The 21,874-nt window shown below is 43.7% G+C and overlaps 1 protein-coding gene across 1 annotated transcript in view; it reads left to right on the top strand.

The window, feature by feature from the left end:
- Positions 1–21,874, top strand: part of GNS (glucosamine (N-acetyl)-6-sulfatase) — a 41,265-nt gene that overhangs the window by 14,527 nt on the left and 4,864 nt on the right. The window contains exons 7-13 of the mRNA XM_058557715.1: positions 419–501; positions 2,784–2,902; positions 4,820–4,923; positions 10,977–11,078; positions 17,790–17,897; positions 19,155–19,265; positions 20,722–20,882. Coding sequence (XP_058413698.1) covers positions 419–501; positions 2,784–2,902; positions 4,820–4,923; positions 10,977–11,078; positions 17,790–17,897; positions 19,155–19,265; positions 20,722–20,882 — 788 coding nt within the window. The remainder of the gene's footprint in view (positions 1–418; positions 502–2,783; positions 2,903–4,819; positions 4,924–10,976; positions 11,079–17,789; positions 17,898–19,154; positions 19,266–20,721; positions 20,883–21,874) is intronic.

The raw sequence follows: 21,874 nt of genomic DNA on the forward strand, positions 1-21,874 counted from the left end.
GATGACTTATTAGGCAAAACTTAGAGGAAGGTAAAGTTAATATTGACCCTTTTGTAGTTTGGCTAGTAGACGCAAAGCATAGACTCAAAGTTATAAATTTAATCTCCTTGTAGCCAGTAGTTTCCCAGTATCTTCCACTAGTTCTCTTATTAATGCTGCTAGCGAAGGAGCCCAGGCCTTCTTCCGTTACGGAAGTGGTGGGAAGAAGCTAAAGCACGAGTGATAATCTACAGAAAGCTTTTTTTAGGGACACGGGAGAGGGAAGCGAGGGGAGAGAAAGTCTGAAGTTGTTTATGCAAGTTCCAGTTAGTTCCTTTTTGTTAAAGTATACGTGGTTCTTTTCATTATCTACTCAAGTAGTTTAGTTAGTTGACTGTGGTGACTTGGTGTTAACATTTTGTTTTCTTTTAAATTTTAGAACAAGCACTGGTTAATTAGGCAAGCTAAGACCCCAATGACTAATTCTTCAATACAGTTTTTGGATAATGCATTTAGGAAAAGGTAAGAGCCACTGCTTTCTCAATCTGGGTGGTCTTTGAGGGCACTCCAGATCAGCCCGTGAACAGGGGACTGCACCACGTGGTTATCCATGAGACAAAAGCAGAGGATAGCACGTTGGTGAGAGAGACCCTTTGATGGGGGGGCCTGGTGCCTCAGAAGCAGACAGATTCCCTTACATTCAGGTTTATGAGGTGGCCTTTGGACCCCAGGACTAATTAAACAGTCCATTTTTATGACTTGTTAAAAGATTGCAAACTGGAGCCATTTGGTAAAAAAAAAAAAGTTTCCTGTGTCTAAAGAAAAGGTTGTTTCATGAGCCATCAGCCCCAATATTTGCATAAGACCCAAAGGCTTAGACTAGAGCAAAATGTTTGCCTTTGCTGTTTGGAATTTTCAAGAAATTCTTTTAAGTCAATTTTTAAAAATCCATTACTTTCTCTTAAGGTGTATTTAGTTTAGACCAGGGGTTGGCAAACTTTTCTGTAAAGGGCCAGATAGTGAATGTTACAGGCTTGCAGGCCATATGGTCTCTGTTGCAGCTGCTCAGCTCTGCTCTTGGAGCATAAAAGCAACCCTAGACAATACATGAATGAATGAGTGTGGCTGTGTTCCAATAAAACTTTATATGTATATCAAAACAGACAGTAAGTTATTGTGTAATTGGTATAGATGTTCAGGTTTGCAAGAGGAGAAAGTTCTAGAGGTCTGTTTCACTATGTAACTATACGTAAGACTACTGACCTGTATACTTAAAAATTGTTAAGATGGGGGCCAGCCCCGTGGCTTAGCAGTTAAGTGCGCGTGCTCCGCTATTGGTGGCCTGGGTTCAGATCCCGGGCGCCCACTGGCGCACCGCTTGTCCGGCCATGCTGAGGTGGCGTCCCACATACAGCAACTAGAAGGATGTGCAACTATGACAAACAACTATCTACTGGGGCCTTGGGGAGAAAAAGGGAAAAAAAAGAGGAGGATTAGCAATAGGTGTTAGCTCAGGGCCGGTCTTCCTCAGCAAAAAGAGGAGGATTAGCATGAATGTTAGTGCAGGGCTGATCTTCCTCACCAAAAAAATAAATAAATAAATAAAATCTTTAAAAAAAAAGAAAAATTGTTAAGATGGTAAGCTTTATGTAATGTATTTTTTACCATAATTTTTAAAAAGGGGAAAAAAAAAAGAGTGGTCAAGCTTTGGCCCATGGCTGTAGTTTGCTGACCCCTGGTTTAGACCACTGAACACTGTTGTACACAGGTCTCTCTCAATTAATCTGTATTCATCAGTACTGAATTGACGACTTTTCCTTCCAGTTGTCTACTCTCATCACCGTAATAAAGCTAACGATAATAATGAAGCTAACTGGTTTTTTTTTTTTAGTTATTAGTAGCTTTATTTTATGTATGTATTTTTTAATTTTTTGTTTATTGCAGTAACATTGGTTTATAACATTGTATAAATTTCAGGTGTACATCATTATACTTCTATTTCTGCATAGATTACATCATGTTCACCACCCAAATACTAATTACAACCCATTACCACACACATGCCGCATTATCCCTTTCGCCCTCCCCCCCTCCCCCCTTCCCCTCTGGTAACCACCAATCAAATCTCTGTCTCTGTGTGTTTGTTTGTTGTTGTTATTATCTACTACTTAATGAGGGTGCGGTATAAGACCTTCTCCCTCTGAGTTATTTCACTTTGCATAATACTCTCAATGTCCATCCATGTTGTCACAAATGGCTGGATTTCATCGTTTCTTATGGCTGAGTAGTAGTCCATTGTGTATATATACCACATCTTCTTTATCCATTCGTCCCTTCATGGGCACTTAAGTTGCTTCCAAGTCTTGGCTATTGTGTATAATGCTGCAGTGAACACAGGGGTGCATGTATCTTTACACATTGGTGTTTTCAAGTTCTTTGGATAAATACCCAGCAATGGAATAGCTGGATCATATGGTAGTTCTATCCTTAGTTTTTTGAGGAATCTCCATACTGTTTTCCATAGTGGCTGCACCAGTTTGCACTCCCACCTAACTGGTTTTTAAAAGCTTCATTTATTTCTTTGGAAATAATTAAATTTGGAATGAACTAATTATGTTCTGGAATTTTTTAATCTGTTTTTTGCAATGAAGGGTCTGAGGAAAGGAAATTTGGGATTTGAGCTTTTCTGGGAGGGTGGTTTTGAGGTTTTTGGGGGGATTTTTTGCACTTTGCTTTTTTGGCAAGTTAGCAGTAGTCGAGCCGTTGTCTCTGAAGTGCCATCGCCACCCTCTGTTCACATCCAGGTGGCAGACTCTACTCTCAGTTGATGACCTTGTGGAGAAACTGGTCAAGAGGTTGGAGTTCAACGGGGAGCTCAACAACACCTACATCTTTTATACCTCGGACAACGGCTACCACACAGGTAAAGGCGGGCTTGGGGCTCCAGGGACCCTCGTGAGGGCCTCACCTTTCTCGCCCACCCGTCAGGCAGGGAGCTCCACTCCTCTTACAGCGCTGGACAGGCCGCGGGGAGGGTCTTGCCCTGGGGACCCCGCTGGTTAGAGGGCAGACTCATTCCCGCACGGAGAGACCAGCTTTCATTATTGGCTGAGTTACGTGGTGGGGCAGGAGTGGGGAGCGGAGTGAGCCTGACGGGTTGGGGCAGGCTTTATGAACGAGGTAGGAAATGGAGCCAGATTTCCAGGACAAGTAGGCCTTAGAGGATACGATGAGACGCTTTACACAGGAAGAGCAAGAGAAGATTGTCTTGGGGGAGAAACTCTCTCTTTCGAAATTGTGAAATTAGTTTTTTTGATGTGTGTGTGTGTGTGGTTTTTGTTTTGATTTTTGTCTTTTCAAACCTGCAGTGTGAGTCAGCCCCATGTCCTTGACTTCCATCGTTTCTACTTGGATCTTCTGTAGTTAAAAAGCAACGTTTTCCTCTTTCCCCAGCTAGAAATTTCATAAACATGAATGCAGTTAACCTGAGGCTTGCCTGCATAGGAGCAGGTTAATTTGGCATTTAATGAATTATGAATATTTTTAAGCACTCAACACAGAGACTAGTAAAATAACCCCCATTGTCCAGCTTCGATTTTCAGCTGCATGTGGCCAGTCCTTTGAATTCTTCCTACCGTCCCCACGTTTTTCTTTTTCAGCTAGATGGTTTTGAAGAAACTGCAGACACTGTGAGTCCACACACTGTGATTTCAGCGCTCGGTTGTGCGTCTGACTGCTGTACTGTGTGTCCTGTGTGTCAGATCTAGACCAAGTCCACGTGCTGCCTTTGGTTTTTATGTCCTAAGGCTGTCATTTGCACTGATTTATTGGAAGAACTGATGTTTTGTCCTCCAGAGTATCTCACTTTCTGGATTTGGCTAATTGCTGTCTCGTGATGCCTTAACTAGTTTATTTAGATTCAGCATTTCCTAGACGGGTAGTTGGATCTAGAGGATTAATAGAAACTCCCTTTTTCAGCAAGAATGCTTTCTTGGTGGTTCTGCTTTGTACTTCCTCTTGAGACACATCACGTGGCCCTGGTGTCTGGTTGTCCGCTTTAGGGATGCTCGTATTGATTGATGGCTCGTGTGGTATCAGCCTGAGCCCATCCTATGAAACTTTCGTGGCTAAAGCTGCCATTGATGATTGTTGCTGAAGTCCATTATTCCTTAGAAATTGCAAAGTGCTGACTTCATAACTCTGTCCTTCCTTTTGCATTTAAATTCCGCCCCCCCAAAGCCCCAGTAGATAGTTGTACGTCACAGCTGCACATCCTTCTAGCTGCTGTATGCGGGACGCGGCCTCAGCATGGCCAGAGAAGCGGTGCGTCGGTGCGCGCCCGGGATCCAAACCCAGGCCGCCAGCAGCGGAGCGCACGCACCCAACCGCTAGGCTATGGGGCCGTCCCCTCCTTTTGCATTTATTAACTGGAATTCTTCAGAAAAGGACTTCCCCTCATCAGCTGTTTATCTTGAAATGCAGTTTATTAAGGATAAACATTTTTGTCCCTTTATTTAGCAGTTTTTAGAGTAACCTCATTCAACTGTGATCAAGTTGAGTATTATACGTAAATTATGTATTTGTGTTTCATTCCAGTAATTCTTTTTGCTGAATTTGTCCTATCTTAGACCAGGGAGGCCCTGTAGGCATTTATTTAAAGATGAACTCATCATCTCCTGCCTTGTGGTAATAAGAGACCCAGGCAAATTTAAGCTTTCCATGAAAACACCATAATTAGTAGAGCCAAGTTGTTTTCGTTTTTACTGTTGATTAAGTGAGTGAATGTGTGCAGCACATGTCTGTCGTGGCTCCATCCTTACTCTCTGCATTTTGTTTGCAGGACAGTTTTCTTTGCCAATAGACAAAAGACAGCTGTATGAGTTTGATATCAAAGTTCCACTGTTGGTTCGAGGGCCTGGGATCAAACCAAATCAGACAAGCAAGGTAGGTGCCTGATGGGATGATGCTGTTTACAGGTAGCATGTGCCTGAGAAAGGAAGGCTGTTCTTCCTGAGAGGAGGCCCATTAGATTTCTCCTCTGATGAGGATGAAGGCTGATCGGCTTAAGGTCTTGTTAGTGTATTTATAAGCCTTGGAAACAGTTGAGTCCTTTTTTTTTTTTTTTTAACTCGTGGCTACTCCTTATTAACTGTATTTTTCACCCCAAATTTACATATCATGTCAGCATGAATAGCTTTTGTTTGTCTTTTGAGACTAGATCTTTACTTTGTCCCAGAGTGGTGACTCTCCACCAGGGCGCCCATCAAAATCACCCTCTGCAATTGTGAAACATGCAGAAAGGTTCTGATTGACTCACTTGGCCTGGAATAGGGACCCAGCCTCTGCTTTTTCTGAAGTTCAGGTGACTCTGCGAGGCAGCCTGGTTTGGGGCCCACTCCCCTGTAGAGCAGATCCCCTGGGCACCTTGTTAAAATGCAGATCCCGATTCTGCGTCTCTGACCTGCTCCCGGGTGCTGTCTGTCTGCTGGTCTGACCTCACGGTGAGCATAAGGCTGTAGAAGGCATGTCTTCCTAGTAGTCCCTCTCTCGATGGGACTCTTCCTGACCAAGGCCTTTCTGCGTCACTGATGCTCTCCTAGAGCTGTCACATGTACCACATTCTCTTGTCGCCATTTCCATTTGGTTGCAGTGTCTTTTTCCAAACTTAGTACCTAATACTGAAGAACTTGGTTCCTAGAGTTCGTGGGCACCTTGATCTAAAACACTTTGGTCTGAGGCTCGGGAGATAAGAACTGATAGCTCTGCCAGTTATGTCTTCTCTTTCCTGATAGCACAGTTTCAGTCCCCGCTCTGTGACACAAAAGAAAATGAGCAAATACATCATTTAAGCTAAAATTGGAAAACGGGCCAGACTTTCTGGGTATATTGGGTACTTTAGTTTAATTTGGGCAGTTAATGTTTACTTTGTTTAAATGTCTGCCATTCACTTATTTCCTTTTACGATACTCTTGGTGGAATTCTGTTAAAATTCTCTCAGAAAGGTAAAATGGCTTTTTGAGTTTTCTTTTTCTCTTAAGACCCCACTGCACATTCAGTACCCTCTAACCGGGCCTCTCCTTTCAGAGGAGACAGGCAAGTTTGGAAGACCGTTAAATCTTAAAAGCGTTTTATTGCTCATGGTCTTGGGAGCTGATTGAGGAGACCATGTGAGCAGCTGTGTGCGTTTCCCAGGAGCAGGGCTTGGAGGACCACTTCTAACCAGTGTGGGGAAGGAGGCCGCATGAGAACAGGGTGATGACTCTTAGCAGCTGCCCGTGGAACAAACTGTTCCTTCTTTCTTCAAGTTAGCAGTGGCATCTAAATGTTGAAATCAGAAACTTCGCCCTCTCTAAGCAATCTCAATGAAGCCTGGTTCCCAAGAGGCCATTTCAACAATAACAACTAATGTTTATTGACTGCTCAGTATATGACAGGTGCTATTCTAAGTGTCTTACCTGTATCAACTTGTTTAACCTCCACAGCCTTATGAGATACAGATACTGTTATCCCCATTTTACAGATGAGGAAACTGAGGTGCAGAAGTTAAATGGTTTGCCCCAGATCGTGTAGCTAAGAAGTATCAGAGCCCTGCATTTGGACTGAGGCCGTCTGGCCCCACAGTCCACACACGTAGCCATCACACTAGAGCTCAGGCGACACGTATTTATTAAGGATCTTCTTGTGCCAGCGCAGCACGCCAGGAGCAGTCAGGGAAGAGCAGTTCTTTACCCCCCCCCCCCCCCCCCCCCCCGTGTCAGGGAGAACCAGGCACTTCAGCTGCGGTTGTCAGTGAGAGCCTCAGGCGTCTGAGCAGAGGCCTGGGTGCTGAGCAGGATTCAGTCCCGCAGAGATCTGTGGGTGGGCGTGCTGATAAGAACAGTGAGTGTGAGGGCACAGATGTGAGAAGGAGCTCGGCTTGTTCCAGGGACGGGTGGTGCAGGTGTACTGAACTACTTTCGCTTCCTAAGTGAACCGGCTCTCTCCCTCCTTGCCTCCTACGGCGGACTGCCGTACTGTCCAGACAGACTGCCCTTCTGTCTGGAATGCCTGCCTCGTGCCCCTTTCACCTGGCTAAGTTAACTGTCCTAAGCTCGCCTCTGGGAAGTCACTGCAGGCCCCTGCCCCCACATGGGTGGGTGCCATCACACCTACACACCCTGCTGAGTTTGTCTCCTTTGCTCTAGGAGTTCCCAGAAGAGAGCACTATCTGTACTTAGACTACCCAGCCCTTAACATACACTGGGGACATCCACGTGGACTGACTGGATATTACCAAGGTCACGTGTTAAGTGGCAGAACCAGGACTGAAAATTAACTGTGTCTGTTCTCAAAATCCGTGGTTCTCGCACTGCTGTACTGACAGACATAGTTGGAGAAGTATGAGATGCCTCAGCTCTCATCTCGCACAAAGAATGTCAGAGATGGTGGCTGATCCGTCGTGTGCGGCAGCACAGTCGCCTGGGTGCCGGTGCCCTGTGAGCTGTCAACAGCCCGATGGCCAAAACAGGGACCGTTTGACCAGTGGATTTAGCTTTGTGTTGGGAGAGCAGGGGCAGGTAGTATGTGTAGATGCCAAAGATTGGCTGTTGAGGTTTTCTCCTTTGGCTAGAAATTAATCTAGCTTTAGACTTGGTGGCAGAAGTTCTTCAGAAGAGTTTTACGGAAGGAAAAGGTTAGTAGGAAACTAAAAAGACACAGCATGATCCAGGGGAAACAGAACCAACTGGGGTCAGGAAGACCACGTATTGCCTTTAAGACTTTGGACAAAGTGAGCCTCGGTTTCCCTGTGTGAAACTGGGAGGGTGTTAAGTGCAAACTCTCCAGTTAACCAGGCGACACCCTGGTTTCTTCCTTGTTGGGGAAGCTGGGGCTCAGGGGCGGATCCAGAGGAAGCACCCGAGACACAGGGATTCTCTGCTTCCTTACGTAGTTCCAGGGCTTGTCACCGAATTGATCTGGGTGCCCTCTGCTGTGAGTCTTGTCTTTGATAGCCCTCCATGAATTCTTCAACAGCAGGGCTCGCATGTCTGTTTGGAAACCCGATGTGCCCTCCTGAGGGCTGTCTGACTCTCGTCAGTAATCCTGCAGCCCTGTCGTTCTTCCAGAGCTAAAAATAAGCAGCGTCAAGCCCTTGACTTCATGCCCCGGAGTTTTCTCAGGGCTTTTATTTGATCAGAGTGTCTGTGTACTTAAGTCCTAAGAACATTCCCAAACAAACTGTGAGACTACGACTTATGAAATAATTTACTTTTGCTCTTGTCAAAGCTTTCTGGATTCCAATCCATAAATGAACCTTTAATTTTATACTTGGTGATTAAAGTAGTACAATTTGAAACGCTGATGTTTCTAGAAGTCACACAGTGATGGGCCCATAGTATCCATTCTAATTCTTGGTTGTGTGAAAACCAAAGTAGGTAAAATTCTCTTGAATTATTCACTCATACTCAGTATGCACTAAAAGTCTCCCATCTCGTGACATAATATGCTAATTTTGAGACTCTTTACGTCTTAGTCCAACAAAACCCTAGAAGGGAAGAGGATTTGTCCATTATTTTTAGGGAAGATGTGATCATTGTAGATATCTGGGAAGAACGAGTCCGGGGATGGTATTGACGGTACTTGTGCCAAATCTTAGTGACTTGAGTTGTACTGGAACTTACAGGCCTTCCTTCCCCATAAAGCAAACGGCCACTAGAGAGAGCTTCCATCCTACAGCTGCTGGCTCCTGAGGCAGTTCCTGGTGAGACTGGCAATCACCATTTAATCTCTCTGTGGGTTTTATTATTTTGGTGTTTATCCTTTTTCTTTTCTTATAAAGCTGCCTTGGACGTGGTGGTAATACCTGTGGAATTGGGTTCACTTCATTCATGTTCTGGACATCGCTGAAGATCTGTTGGTCACACTTCAGGGTCTTATTGCCGTGATCTGATTCTGAAGGTCGTGTCTCTGCTCATCTCTCCTTTCCTGCCGTGATCTCTTCCATGTTCCTGCCCGTTCTCGTTGACCCTAGTACAAGCTGCTCAGTGGGCCTGGGGACTGGAAGTAGACAAGCTATCTCCAATGCTGGGTCTTGTGTAATCCCTAGAGACTTCATTTTCTCAGTGACGTATGGATGCCTTTCCCCTGGGTTGCCTGCCACTGAAGGGTCATTTCTGACAGCTGCAGAGTTACACTAATGGTTCCGAGCCAGGCCGTGTGCATCACTGTGCCCTCCAGGAGCCGTCCTAGCTGCCAGGAAACCTGGCCCCTGATGAGCAATGCTCTGAAGATGTTTTCTTGCCTTTCAAGTCTGTACTCTCGGTTTTGTTTGTCAATTAAAAGTACCAGGGTTAGTAGATTTTTTTTTTTTAATCCCCAATTGGCCTCTCCTAAGCTGATCGAAGTTTTCTCAACAATTTTGAAGACTGTAATTTCCTCTCAGTAAATGATAGCTTTTCCGGTTACAAGCTATTGACTTCGTTTCAGTTACTTCTTTCATTTCCTCATCTGTAAGAGGGGCAAATGCTGTATCCTAGGATTGCAGTGAGGATAAGTGAGGATAAACGATGAGTACTGGCACAGAAGAGGCGCTCCGCAAACCTGAGTCCCCCTCGTCCCCAGTGGATCATCTCCACCACTTAAAGCTTTTTCTAGCCTGTGACCAAAGTGACTTCCAGGTGTATGCTTAGGTTCTGTTTAGGCCTGCACTGCCCACATCTGGCTGTTGAGCCAAAACATATGGGATAGTCCAAATTGCGATGTGTTATAATTGTAAAATACAGATGTGTTATAATTTATAAAATACCAGATTTCAAAGACTTGGTTCAAAAATAAAAAAGTAAAATCTCATTAATTATTTTTGCTTACGTGTTGAAATAGTAATACTTTTGATATATCAGGTTAAATAAAACATATACAATGAATCCCCCCCTCCTTTTTTTCCTTTGTGAGGAAGATCAGCCCTGAGCTAACATCCATGCTAATCCTCCTCTTTTTGCTGAGGAAGACCGGCTCTGAGCTAACATCTATTGCCAATCCTCCTCCTTTTTTTCCCCAAAGCCCCAGTAGATAGTTGTATGTCATAAAGCATCCTTCTAGTTGCTTTATGTGGGACGCAGCCTCAGCATGACCAGAGAAGCGGTGCGTCGGTGCGTACCTGGGATCTGAACCTGGGCCACCAGTAGCGGAGCGCGCGCACTTAACTGCTAAGCCACGGGGCCAGCCGCCCCCTTTTCTTTTTACTTTAATGTAGTCACTGACAGTTTTAAATTACGTGTGTGGTCCCATTATATTTCTATTGGACTATGCTGGTTTAGTTCCTGAAGAGGCATTGTACACAGAAGGAAGATAGTCTAAGAAACCGAGGAAATAAGGCAAAGTATAAATGCAGGACAGTATCTTTAATTTCTAGAATGTTTGTTTAAAACATCGAAGTTTTGTGCTCTTTAAGGAAACTCTTCTTGATGCAGTGTTGGAGTAAGTTTTTTGCAGTCTTCAAAGGCTCTTGCAAATATTTTCTAGCAGTGTTGTCACTTCGAGAAACTATGAAAAGGGCTAATATCTTCCTCTGTGGCAAGCATTCAACCTCTGAGGCTTTCAAAAATATCAGGAGTCCACTTGAAGTCAAATATAGTGAACTAACAGGAATAATCAAGGTGGAAAATACTTTGTGTAAAATAATTAGCCCAACATTTTTCTCATGATTCGTTAACAGACTCCAGGCAATCCCAAAGGAGTTTTGATCAATAACAGTATGGATGGAATAAATATATAAATTCCCAGGGGCCTATATTACAAGGCTTATAAGCCTTTGTTTGTTTTTAAAATTATTCTAGTTGTATTTGAATATATGAATCAGTAAGACCTAAGTAAGTATGGGCCATACAAAAGATAATAGTAAGTGCTGTGTGTCTCATTGCGGGGCGGGGGGCGGAGGTGGAAGAGAGCTTTAGTATAGATGGAAAAGGAAAACAGACCAGCTGAGTTCTAGATTGCTTGTGTTTTCCTCGTTCTCATAGATGCTTGTTGCCAACATTGACTTGGGGCCTACTATTTTGGACATCGCCGGCTACAGCCTGAATAAGACACAGATGGATGGGATGTCTTTACTGCCCATTTTGGTGAGTATAAAGCCCTCAGTCAGGCCTGAGCCAAGACTTGGAAATAAATTCCAGGTTGTATAAATTTGGACTTAAAAATTTAAATTTTTTTTTCCTTTTTTTTCTTTATTTTATTGAGGTCATAGTAGTTGATAACATTGTGAGATTTCAGTTGTACGTTATTATTTGTCAGTCACCATATATGTGCCCCTTTACCCCTTATGCCCACCCCCCAACCCCCTTCCCCTCTGGTAACCGCTAATCTGTTCTTTTTGTACATGTGTTTGTTTATCTTATACATACAAGTGAAATCATATCATGTTTGTCTTTCTCTGTCTGGCTTATTTCACTTAACATAATACCCTCAAGACCCACCCATGTTGTTGCAAATGGGACGATTTTGTCTTTTTTTATGGCTGAGTAGTATTCCATTGTATATATATACCACATCTTCTTTATCCAATCATCTGTTGATGGACACTTGGGTTGCTTCCACATCTTGGCTATAGTGAATAATGCTGCAATGAACATAGGGGTGCATAAGTCTCTTTGGATTGTTGATTTCAAGTTCTTTGGATAAATACCCAATAGTGGGATAGCTAGGTCATATGGTATTTATATTTTTAATTTTTTGAGACATCTCCATACTGTTTTCCATAGAGGCTACACCAGTTTTCATTCTCACCAGCAGTGTATGAGAGTTCCCTTTTCTCCACATCCTCGCCAACGTTTGTTATTTTTTGTCTTGTGATTATAGCCATTCTAATGGGTGTAAGGTGATATCTTAATGTTGTTTTGATTTGCATTTCCCTGATGATTAGTGATGTTGAACATCTTTTCATATGCCTATTGGCCATCTGTATATCTTCTTTGGAAAAATGTCTGTTCATATCGTCTGCCCATTTTTTAATTGGGTTGTTTGGTTTTTTGTTATTGAGTTGTATGAGTTCTTTATATATTTTGGAGATTAACCCCTTGTTGGATATATGATTTGCAAATATTTTCTCCCAGTTGGTAGGTTGTCTTTTTGTTTTGTTCCTGGTTTGCTTTGCCTTGCAGAAGCTCTTTAGGCTGATGAAGTCCCATTTGTTTATTTTTTCTTTTGTTTTCCCTTGCCCTAGTAGACATGGTATTTGAAAAGATCCTTCTAAGACTGATGTCAGAGAGTGTTCTGCCTGTATTTTCGTCTAGGAGTTTTATGGTTTCACGTCTTACATTCAAGTCTTTAACCTATTTGGGGTTAATTCTTGTGTATGGCAAAAGATAATGGTCTACTTTCATTATTTTGCATGTGGCTGTCCAGTAAAAATTTAAATTTTAAAACTATTAATTTTGGAGAACAAAGAATAGAATTTTTCTCTTCTCTGTGGTGGTAAAAATATAAACAGAGTACTATATCATCCCTTCTTCTCCTCTCCCCCCCAAAAACACATCATAAACAAAGTTAATACAAGTGAAAAATTGGGAAAATATTTGCAGCATCTGTGAAAAAGGGTAATTATTCCCAATAGATGAGTTCTTAGAAAGCAAAGCTTAATATCACAGTAGAAAATTGGGCAAAAGAAGTAACTAATCAACTCATAGAGGAATTAAAAATGGTCGGAATAAATGCAGAAAGATTGCTTCAGAGCTGATCAAAGAAATGCTTAACTAAAGGAGGCGTCTATTGCCTGCAGAACTGGCAAAGATGAAAACAATTAATACCAGTATTTGCAGAAGTCTGAGAATATGGAAACTATTCAGACTCTGTTCATGAAAGAGTAATCAGTAAAACTGTCAGGACGCTAGTTTAACAAGATGTATCTCTTCAGAATACACACATCAAGCAGTTCCGTCTGGGAATTTATTCTAAGAAAATAAAATTCATTTGAGAAATATTTGAGTACCCACTGTGTGCCTGGTACTGCACAGAGCTAAGTATAAAAAATGTACATATAGTATTAATAGAAGAAAACTGAAAACCTAAATATCCAATAGGGAATTGGTTAACTGGTTGCACAATTAAACAATAGAATATTAAACCAACACTGAATGATGTAGATCTGTATTCACTGACTTGGAAAGATGCCTATCACATACTACAGGGAGAAAAGGAGGTATCACAGCAGTATCTCTTCTCCTTAAAAAGTGTATGTGACTGTGTTTAGGCATAGAGAAGATTGGAAGGATCGATACTAAAATGTTTTAGCCATTAATTGTGATTCATTATAGGTGACTCTTATTCATTGATTTGTCTGAATCTATTACAGTTTATTATTAGGTGGTATATGATTCAGACAAGAGAATACATGCAACTCACGTAAGTTATGAAACATAAGAAATACCCATTGAGAACTCAAATATTCCCAATACTCAGCATCTGCCTGTGTGCTCCTCCCCGTCCACCCCTGGCCTGCCCCATGGAAGTGATCACTTTCCTGAGTTTCATGTTATCACTCTCTGGATTTTGTTTTTCAGTAATTATCATGTACGTATCCCTAAACAACTTACCTAGTTTTGACCTTATTGACATCCTACTGGATGTAATCTGGGACTTTTTTCAATTCAGCATTGTTTCCAGATTGATCCATGTTGTTCACAGATGCCTAACATTCTATCGTATGAATGCATCATAACTTAATTATCTGTTTTCTTATCAATCAGTGGACGTTTGTGTTGCTCTGGTTTTGTTTTAGGAACAGTGCTGCTCTAGCCTTCTTAGGCTTGTCTCCCAGTGAACATGTGTGTATATACCAAGGTTACAGGAACTGCACGTGTTCATTTCTACAGATATTACCAAGTTATTTTACAGAATGGTCATCAGTTTACATCCCACCAGCAGGGGATGAGAATTCCCTTTGCTCTATATGAAACTATCAGACAACTTAATTTTTGCCAATCTAGTGGGCGAAAAAGACAAATTATATTGGGTCCTACTGTGCATTTCTTTGTTAATGAGATGAATCATTTTTCAACAGCTTAATCTGCTTACCATACAATTCACTAATTTAAAGTTTACAACTCAGTAGTTTTTAGTGTATTCACAGAGTTGTGCAATCACCATAATGTAATTTTAGAACATTTTCATAACCCCGAAAAGAAACCCCCAGTACATTAGCATCTCTCCCTCATTGCTCCCTCTCCCAACACCAGGCAAGCACTAATCTACTCTCTGTCTCTATAGATTTGTCTGTTGTGGACATTTTGTATAAATAAAATCAGACAATATGTGGCCTCTGTGACTGGCTTCTTTCACTGAGCATAATGTTTTCAAGGGTCATCCATGTTGTAACATGTATCAGTACTTTATTCCTTTTTATTGCTGAATAATATTCCATTATATGGAGATGTCACATTAATTTATCCATTCATCAGCTGATAGACATTTGGGTTGTTTCCCCTTTTTGGCTATTATGAATAATGCTGCTATGAACATTTGTTACAAGTTTTTGTGTGGACAAATGTTTTCAGTTCTCTTGGGTATAAACCTGGAAGTAGAATTGCTGGGTCATGTGGTGACTCTAGGTTTAACCTTTGAAGGAACTGCCAGACTATTTACCAAAGCACCTGCACCATTTTATGCATTCCCACCAGCAGTGAACAGTGTTTCAATTCCTCCACATCCTCGCCAACCCTTGCTGTTTTGTCTTTTTATTATATCGTAGTGGGCATGCAGTGGTATCTTATTGTGGTTTTGATTTGCGGTTCCCTAATGACTAATGATGTTGAACGTCTTGTTGTGTGTTTATTGGACATTTGTGTATCATCTTTGGAGAAATGTCTATTCAGATCCTTTGCCCATTTTTCAATTGGGTTTTTGATCAGTGAATCAGTGTTCATTTATGCCTTTTGTGTTTCTTCCCGTATGAAATGCATCTTTTTGCCCATCATATCGTCCCCATGACGTGTCTTTTCCCCACGTTAAGATATGAGAACACAGAAGTCGAACATATAAATCATCTCTTTATGGTTAGTGTTGTTTGTGTCTTGTTTATAAAAATGCTTCTGAACCTTGAGATCAGAAAATAGTTCTCCTAGATTTTCTTATAAAAGTTTTGTAGTTCTGCCTCTTACATTCAAGCCATTGGTGGATGTAGAATTGAATTTCTTGTATGGTATGAGTCAGGGATCCAGTTTAACTTGTTTCTCTATGAATACTCAGTTGTCTTTTCTGTTCCACAGATCTGGCTATCCCTGTACCAGCATCATTTTGTCTTGTCATAAAGCTGTATAATTAAGTCTTTGTATGGACACACCTCTCATTGTTCCTGTGGGGATCCTAGCCACCTCTCTTCCATATAGACTTTCAAAACAGCTTTTCAGTTACCTGAAAAATCATGTTGGGCTTTTGGTTGGAATTGCACTGAATTTATAGATCAGTTAGAGGGAAACTTATGTCTTTTAACTTTCTCTATACAAGTCTTATACTGTGTACCTTATTTCTAATTAGAAAACTTCACTGTGAGGGTAAAATCACTCTGCTGGGTATAATTAGTTTCTCTGCACAATTCTGCAAGTGCCATTTAGGACTCGGCTCTTTTACGTGTTCTGGAGGTTATTCCAGTGAAACTACTGGTATATTAGGGCTGCAGAGCAATTTGTTGCTGTTACACCTCTAGCTCTGCCCACGCATGGCTATTTAAATTAACTAGAATAAAATGAAAAATTCACTTCCTCAGTGGCACTAGCCACATATCCAGTGCTCAGAAGCCACTGTATTGAACAGGTCAGATAGAGAACATTCCTGCTGGACAGTGCTGCCATAGACCAGGGGATGCAAACCCCTGGGGCCAATCTAGCCCACCCCTGGTTTCTGTAAATAAAGTTATATCAGAACACAGCCATGCTCATCTATACAGATATTGTCTGGGCCCACTTTCCTGCTACAACAGCAGAATTGAGTAGTTGCAACAGAGACTATGTAACCGCAGACCCTAAATATCTACTGTCTGGGCTTTGACAGGAAAAGTTTAACGACCCTCCAGACCGTTAGTCTCACACTTGCCTGCACATTAGTATAGCCGGGAAACTGAAATACTAATACCTGGGTCCTAGCCTAGGTTCTGATGAGTTGACAGGGGCATAACCTGGCCCTTGGGAGTTTTAAAGCTGCCCTCGTGATTTTAATATGCAGCCAAGTTTGAGACCACTGACCTAGACTTTTCAGGCACCATTTTCTCCTCTGCATGCTCTGACACTCAGGTCTGACAGGTAAGTTCTTCCCCTGACTCCCAGCTTCCATGGCCCAGGGTGGGTGCTTACAGAGGAGCTGGCAGCTTCTGCAGTCTCCTGTTACTTGCGGTTTCTGAGACCTTGATCGGCACGGGATTGTTTAGGTTTCATCATAGAACAGGGAGTTAGGAAGTACGTTCCTGTCTCTGACTCGCCCTTGCCAGGCAGCTGTGGTATTCCAAGGCCTTGCACAGGCTGTCGCCCCTTCCCCACCGTGGTCCAGTTAAGTGGGTCCACTGAAGTCCTTAGAGCAGTGGTTCTCAAACTAGCATTCCTCAGAAATGCCTGTGGGGCTGGTTAAAACACAGAATGCTCCCCACCCGCACAGGGAATTAAGAATTTGTATTTGTAACAAGTTCCCAGGTGATGCTAATGCTTCTGGTAGTGGGGCACACTTGGAGAACCACTGTTTTAGAGCAATGCTTCTCAAATTTTACTGTGCATTTCCTGACTCACCACAGGATCTTATTAAAATGCAGACTCTAGCTCATTAAGGCTTGAGGAGGGCCTGAGATTGTGCATTTCTCACCAGCTCCCAAGTGTGGCTGATAGACCACAAACCAGACTGAGTAGTAAGCCTAGAGGCCATTTCAAGAGTGCCTTCTAACCTGGTCTCTGGGTCTCCATATCTCCACTCCATTTCTAGATTCTGCTACTGGGTGCCTTTTCTAAAGCACAACCTTGATTGTGTTACTTCCCTGCTCAGAAACCTCCCGTTGCTTCCTATCTGTCACCTGCCATTCTTTATAGAACTAATGGGCAGCCTGCTGTCAGCCTTTTCCTGTACGGTTACCAGCCTGCCTCTCGACTCTACGTGGCGCTGCTTCCTTGTCTGAGCTAGATTTCAGGAAACCATACTTCCAAGTTCTACTTCCATCCTCTGTTCATGTGGTTCTCCTGATGCAGAACTTCCTCTCACTCCTCGAGCCTTCTTCCTTTCTCCATTCGTGTGCCTGTCTTACACTTTCCTGATTCAAGTGCTGCTGCTGCTTGCCTTCCACTCCACTGATGTGCGTTGGAGATGAAATGAGCTCATACATGTATGATGTCTTCACCCTGACCATCACGAAGTACTTTGAACCTATTACAGTCCTTAGCACACTAGCCTAAGTTAATGTTTGTTTAATTCTTGTCCTTGTATGTAGGCTATAAATTTGTTAGTGTGAGCTTAGAACAGTTCTTTGATACACATTGTAGACAGTATTGTGTATTCTAGTCTGGACTTGGCCCTGTGACTTTGAGTCTTGCTTAGCTGCTTGGTCGGTTTCCAGTCCTGACCTGCTTTCCTGAAGTCGTCTTGGGAAGTAACTATCAAATGTGACCGTCACTTGTAAGGGCTCCACAAATCCCAAACATGACACTTGGTAGCCTTCATCTGCATCAGTCGTGGTCACTCCCTTTAGTTACTGAATGCAGAGTCCAGTTGACTCCCAGCTCCCCCTTAGCACTAGAATAAATAACTCTGTGACTCTTATCACAGTCTGTAGGCCACACAGCAACCACTTCTGCTCTTCTTTCTAGAAAGGTGCCAGTAATCTGACTTGGCGATCAGATGTTCTGGTGGAGTATCAAGGAGAAGGCCGTAACGTCACTGACCCCACGTGTCCTTCCCTGAGTCCTGGAGTCTCTGTGAGTAATATCTTGAGTCGGCTTAGACAGCTTCCTCATGGACAGCACAGCAGGCACTGGTTTAGTGTGTCAAGTATTGAAACCCTTCGTCTGAGTCCTACTCCTTTGTCACTTGACTGGGAGATTAGTAGATGGACAAAGGAAACTTCAGTAATCTGGAAGGTGATGCTGCCAACCTGTCGTCAGACTGTGCACTTCGAATTCTTCCCGTCTGTGTAACAGGTGCACACCTCTGCCCACGTTCTTGCCAGATCAATACCCCTTCCTGTTTTCCCACCCTTCCTCGTAGCGGCACTATTTTTTATTAGGGATGTTATCAGTGGCATCCCATAGGGAGATGGGGTTCCACCCGTTACCATGCCGTCACAAGTGTCTCGCACGGGTGGCAGTCAGGCTGGTTGTGGGGATGGTAACAGCCACCCTGGCCTCTCTTTGGAGAATGGGAAATAGGCTTCCATTTGGAGTTGACCCTCCAATACCAAAGTGTTAGGATATAGTAAAGAGCCAACCGGAAGTTGGTATAGAAGACATGAAGAAAGAAGTTAAAATCATAAGACCACTCAAATCAGCCAGCCCTGATGGCTTAGTGGTTAAAGTTCAACGTGCTCTGTTTTGGCGGCCCCGGTTCGGTTCCCGGGCGTGGAACCACATCACTCGTCTGTCAGTAGTCGTGCTGTGGTGGCGGCTCACATAGAAGAACTAAAAGGACCTACAACTAGAATATACAACTGTGTACTGGGGCTGTGGGGGAGGGGGAAAAAAAGAGGAAGATTGGCATCAGATGTTAGCTAAGGGCAACTCTTTCCCAGCAAAACAAACAGACAAAAAAAAAACACACTTATAAATGAGTTACCTACACATGATTCCACAAAGCTCATTTTAGCCTTTTTCTCTAGCCCTTTGGGATGACAGTTCCGAATACACCTTAGAAGTGACTCATTGAGTATCGATTTCTTCTCCTCACCAACCCATACGTTTTATAGGTGCTCACTGCAGCCAGTTCTTGTCAGGAGATCAGCAGGCAGGGATGGCAGCAGTCTGTAGATGGAACAGCCACCACCCGTGTTCCTTGATCAGGTTAGCTGTCAGGAAGGAGCAAAGCCCCACGTCTATTTTGATTTGCTTCTCTGTGGAAGGTTTCCTGATTTCCGTCCAGTTGTATATCCAGCTCGAGCCAACTAGGTTGCCCCTGTAAGCCAGTAATATTTGTTACTATAGAAAAACTGTCTTCCTTTAACTCTTTAAATATCCCCTCAGCAATGTTTCCCAGACTGTGTGTGTGAAGATGCTTACAACAACACCTATGCCTGTGTGAGGACCATGGCGGCACTGTGGAATTTACAGTATTGTGAGTTTGATGACCAGGAGGTAAGAGGGCCTCTGCATCCCCACCCATGTCCATCGCCAGCGCTTTGTTAGCTGGACTTGGTGGCAGAAGAGCAGTTCCAAGGATGCTCCCTAGGGAAGACGTGTTTCTTACCTGTACTTCCACTTAGGTTTTCTTCAGTTAAGAAAACAGAATTCCACAAGGCCGTGCTTCCCGTCCCTACCTGCGACCTTCCTGGATGGGGTTCTCTCCACTCCCACCACCTCCCAAACATACACTTTAAATGCACACTTCACGTTTTCGAAAGGCTGCACGCCTGGTCTCTTTGCTCCCTCATAGTTTGGGGTGAGGGTGAGACACCTCAGCTTCTGTGGAGGTGAAAGGAGTTGAGGCATTTCCTAGAAAGCTTACTGCAGCCACCTTGTTCAGAAACTTCTGTCCTCACTGCGGCAGAGCCCAGTGCTGCTCAGATGGGTTTAGCAGTGGGGTCAAAGGCAGGCCCAGGAGCGCCATCCCTGGAAGAAGGTGGCTTTTAGCCAACGCGGATCAGTGTGGATTATTGGAAGGACCACATGGACTCCAGTTCTTGTGGTGTCATACCTGTTCATCAGTGTGCGCTCCCCTGCCCCATCTGGCAGCCCACATCTTGCCATGTGATGCTGACACTCATCGTGTTTCTCAGAAATTGATGTGCCCACCATTCACTGGTTGCTCGTGGGCGCTTTGGACAACAGGCAAGAGAGCTTCCCTCAAACTCAGTTCCTGTTCCCCTCCCCTGTAATGTTCATCCGTTTGATAACTGCTTACAGGTGACAGTCTGAGGGCAGTTACTTGAAGCCATTGTAGGCAAAATTTACCGACCACCTTCCTAGCCTATCACTTAACTCCAGTTTGGAGAAAACTTCAGATTGGGTGGAAAATGGTGATATTACACACGTCTGATGTTAGAAATAACAGTACTGTATCCTTCCCCAGTTGGTGTTACACATCCCAAACTGCTTTTAGAACGGAAAACTTAACATTCGTGTAACCCGGGTTAGAGTACTGTCACATCTGTTCTCATTTGAGTCTTCACAATTCTAGGGCAAAAACAAACCTTCAAATGTCTACTCGCACTCAGTAACTTGATCACTAAATCCAGTTTCTGAGACCTTGCCATTTGAGGCTCCTGCCTTCTGTTCTCTGCCTAATTACAGAAGGTGGTAAGCTCCCCACCACTGCCCGCCCCCTCCTGACTCTGCCTGAAGCACCGGCTGCACTGGAGGCCCCTTCCCAGCATGTGGGCCTCGGACCCGAAGCAGTTGAACCCCCCGAACAGATGCTCCGCTGTCTCGTGTACACCCTTGGGCTCTCTGGGGACCTCCAGACCAGATGATCTTCTCCTGGGCCTGGGTCTCGTCCATCTCCTCCCCTCACATTTGAGAGAATGCATGCGAGGAGCATCTCCTCAGCTTAACCCTTGCTCTTTTCTCTCGTCCATCTTGCCACTTCCTGTAGGTGTTTGTAGAGGTCTATAACCTGACTGCAGACCCAGACCAAATCACCAACATCGTGAAAAGCATAGACCCAGACCTTTTAGGAAAGATGAACTATCGGCTGATGATGTTACAGTCCTGTTCTGGGCCGACCTGTCGCACTCCAGGGGTGTTTGACCCCGGGTAAGTTCCGCTTTTCTTCAGTGCTGGGCTAAGTTGTCACCAGCAGCCATGTGTTCTTGAAGGCAGAGGGAGCCTGATGGACCCTTCTGCTGTGAGCCAAGCTGTGTTCCCCGCCCTCTGCTCCAGAGTGGGAGCGCTGTCTCAGTGCCCCAGCCTGGGGTATGGGAAAGAGCAGTTGGAAGCTTGGCTCTCCGTGGCCAGTCGGTGCTTTGGCTGGAGGCATGGCCTATTCCCTACCCCCGCGGCCTCCTCTTCCTGGCTCTGATTCTCCTCACTGTACCATTCGGTTGCACTGGGGACACCTGGGACTTCTTTAAAGTCACCGACCAAGTGGTACCCAGTCCCTAGCGCTTCCCAGAGCACACGTTTTCATTTCTCAGAAACCCTAGTTATAGAAACGGGAGTGCTTGCCAGTCAATTTAATGTATTAAACACACAATGAAATAGAAGGTAGACACTCTTAGCTGTTGAAACATACAAGCCCACTGCAGGACATGAAGGGAGGAAAGACGTTAATGATGGCCTCCTGAGTCGGCTCCCTCCTCCCACTCCCGTTCCTCTTCATCAGTCACTTTGCACCAGGGATGCTGGGGCTCAGCACACCAGGCACTGGAGCTGCCGATGGCAAGAAACCTGTCATTTTTGCTTGAAGATTATGAAATTAAAAATCAAACTTTCACCGGGAAAGGATCGTTTCAGGTCTTATTCTCTGTAGGGGAGAGGGGAGAGTGATGTCCTAAGCTGATGGAAAATAATAACTTATTTAGCCATCTTCATGTGAAATGATATCTTCAGTCCAAATTAGAGGGGAATGTAAGTAAAGACAGAGAAACTGGATTATAGACTATTTATTAAAGAAATGTAAATAGTGTATATAGAGCCAAAGAGACATGGATGCCAGCAGACTAAAACTAGGTAACAATATAAAAACAGTATTTATCATAATTTTATATCAGTTAAGCAAAGTAGCTTTTTGATATGGATAATCCTGT

Source organism: Diceros bicornis, chromosome 17 (genome assembly GCF_020826845.1).
Source record: "Diceros bicornis minor isolate mBicDic1 chromosome 17, mDicBic1.mat.cur, whole genome shotgun sequence".
In the NCBI taxonomy this organism is placed as follows: domain Eukaryota; kingdom Metazoa; phylum Chordata; class Mammalia; order Perissodactyla; family Rhinocerotidae; genus Diceros; species Diceros bicornis.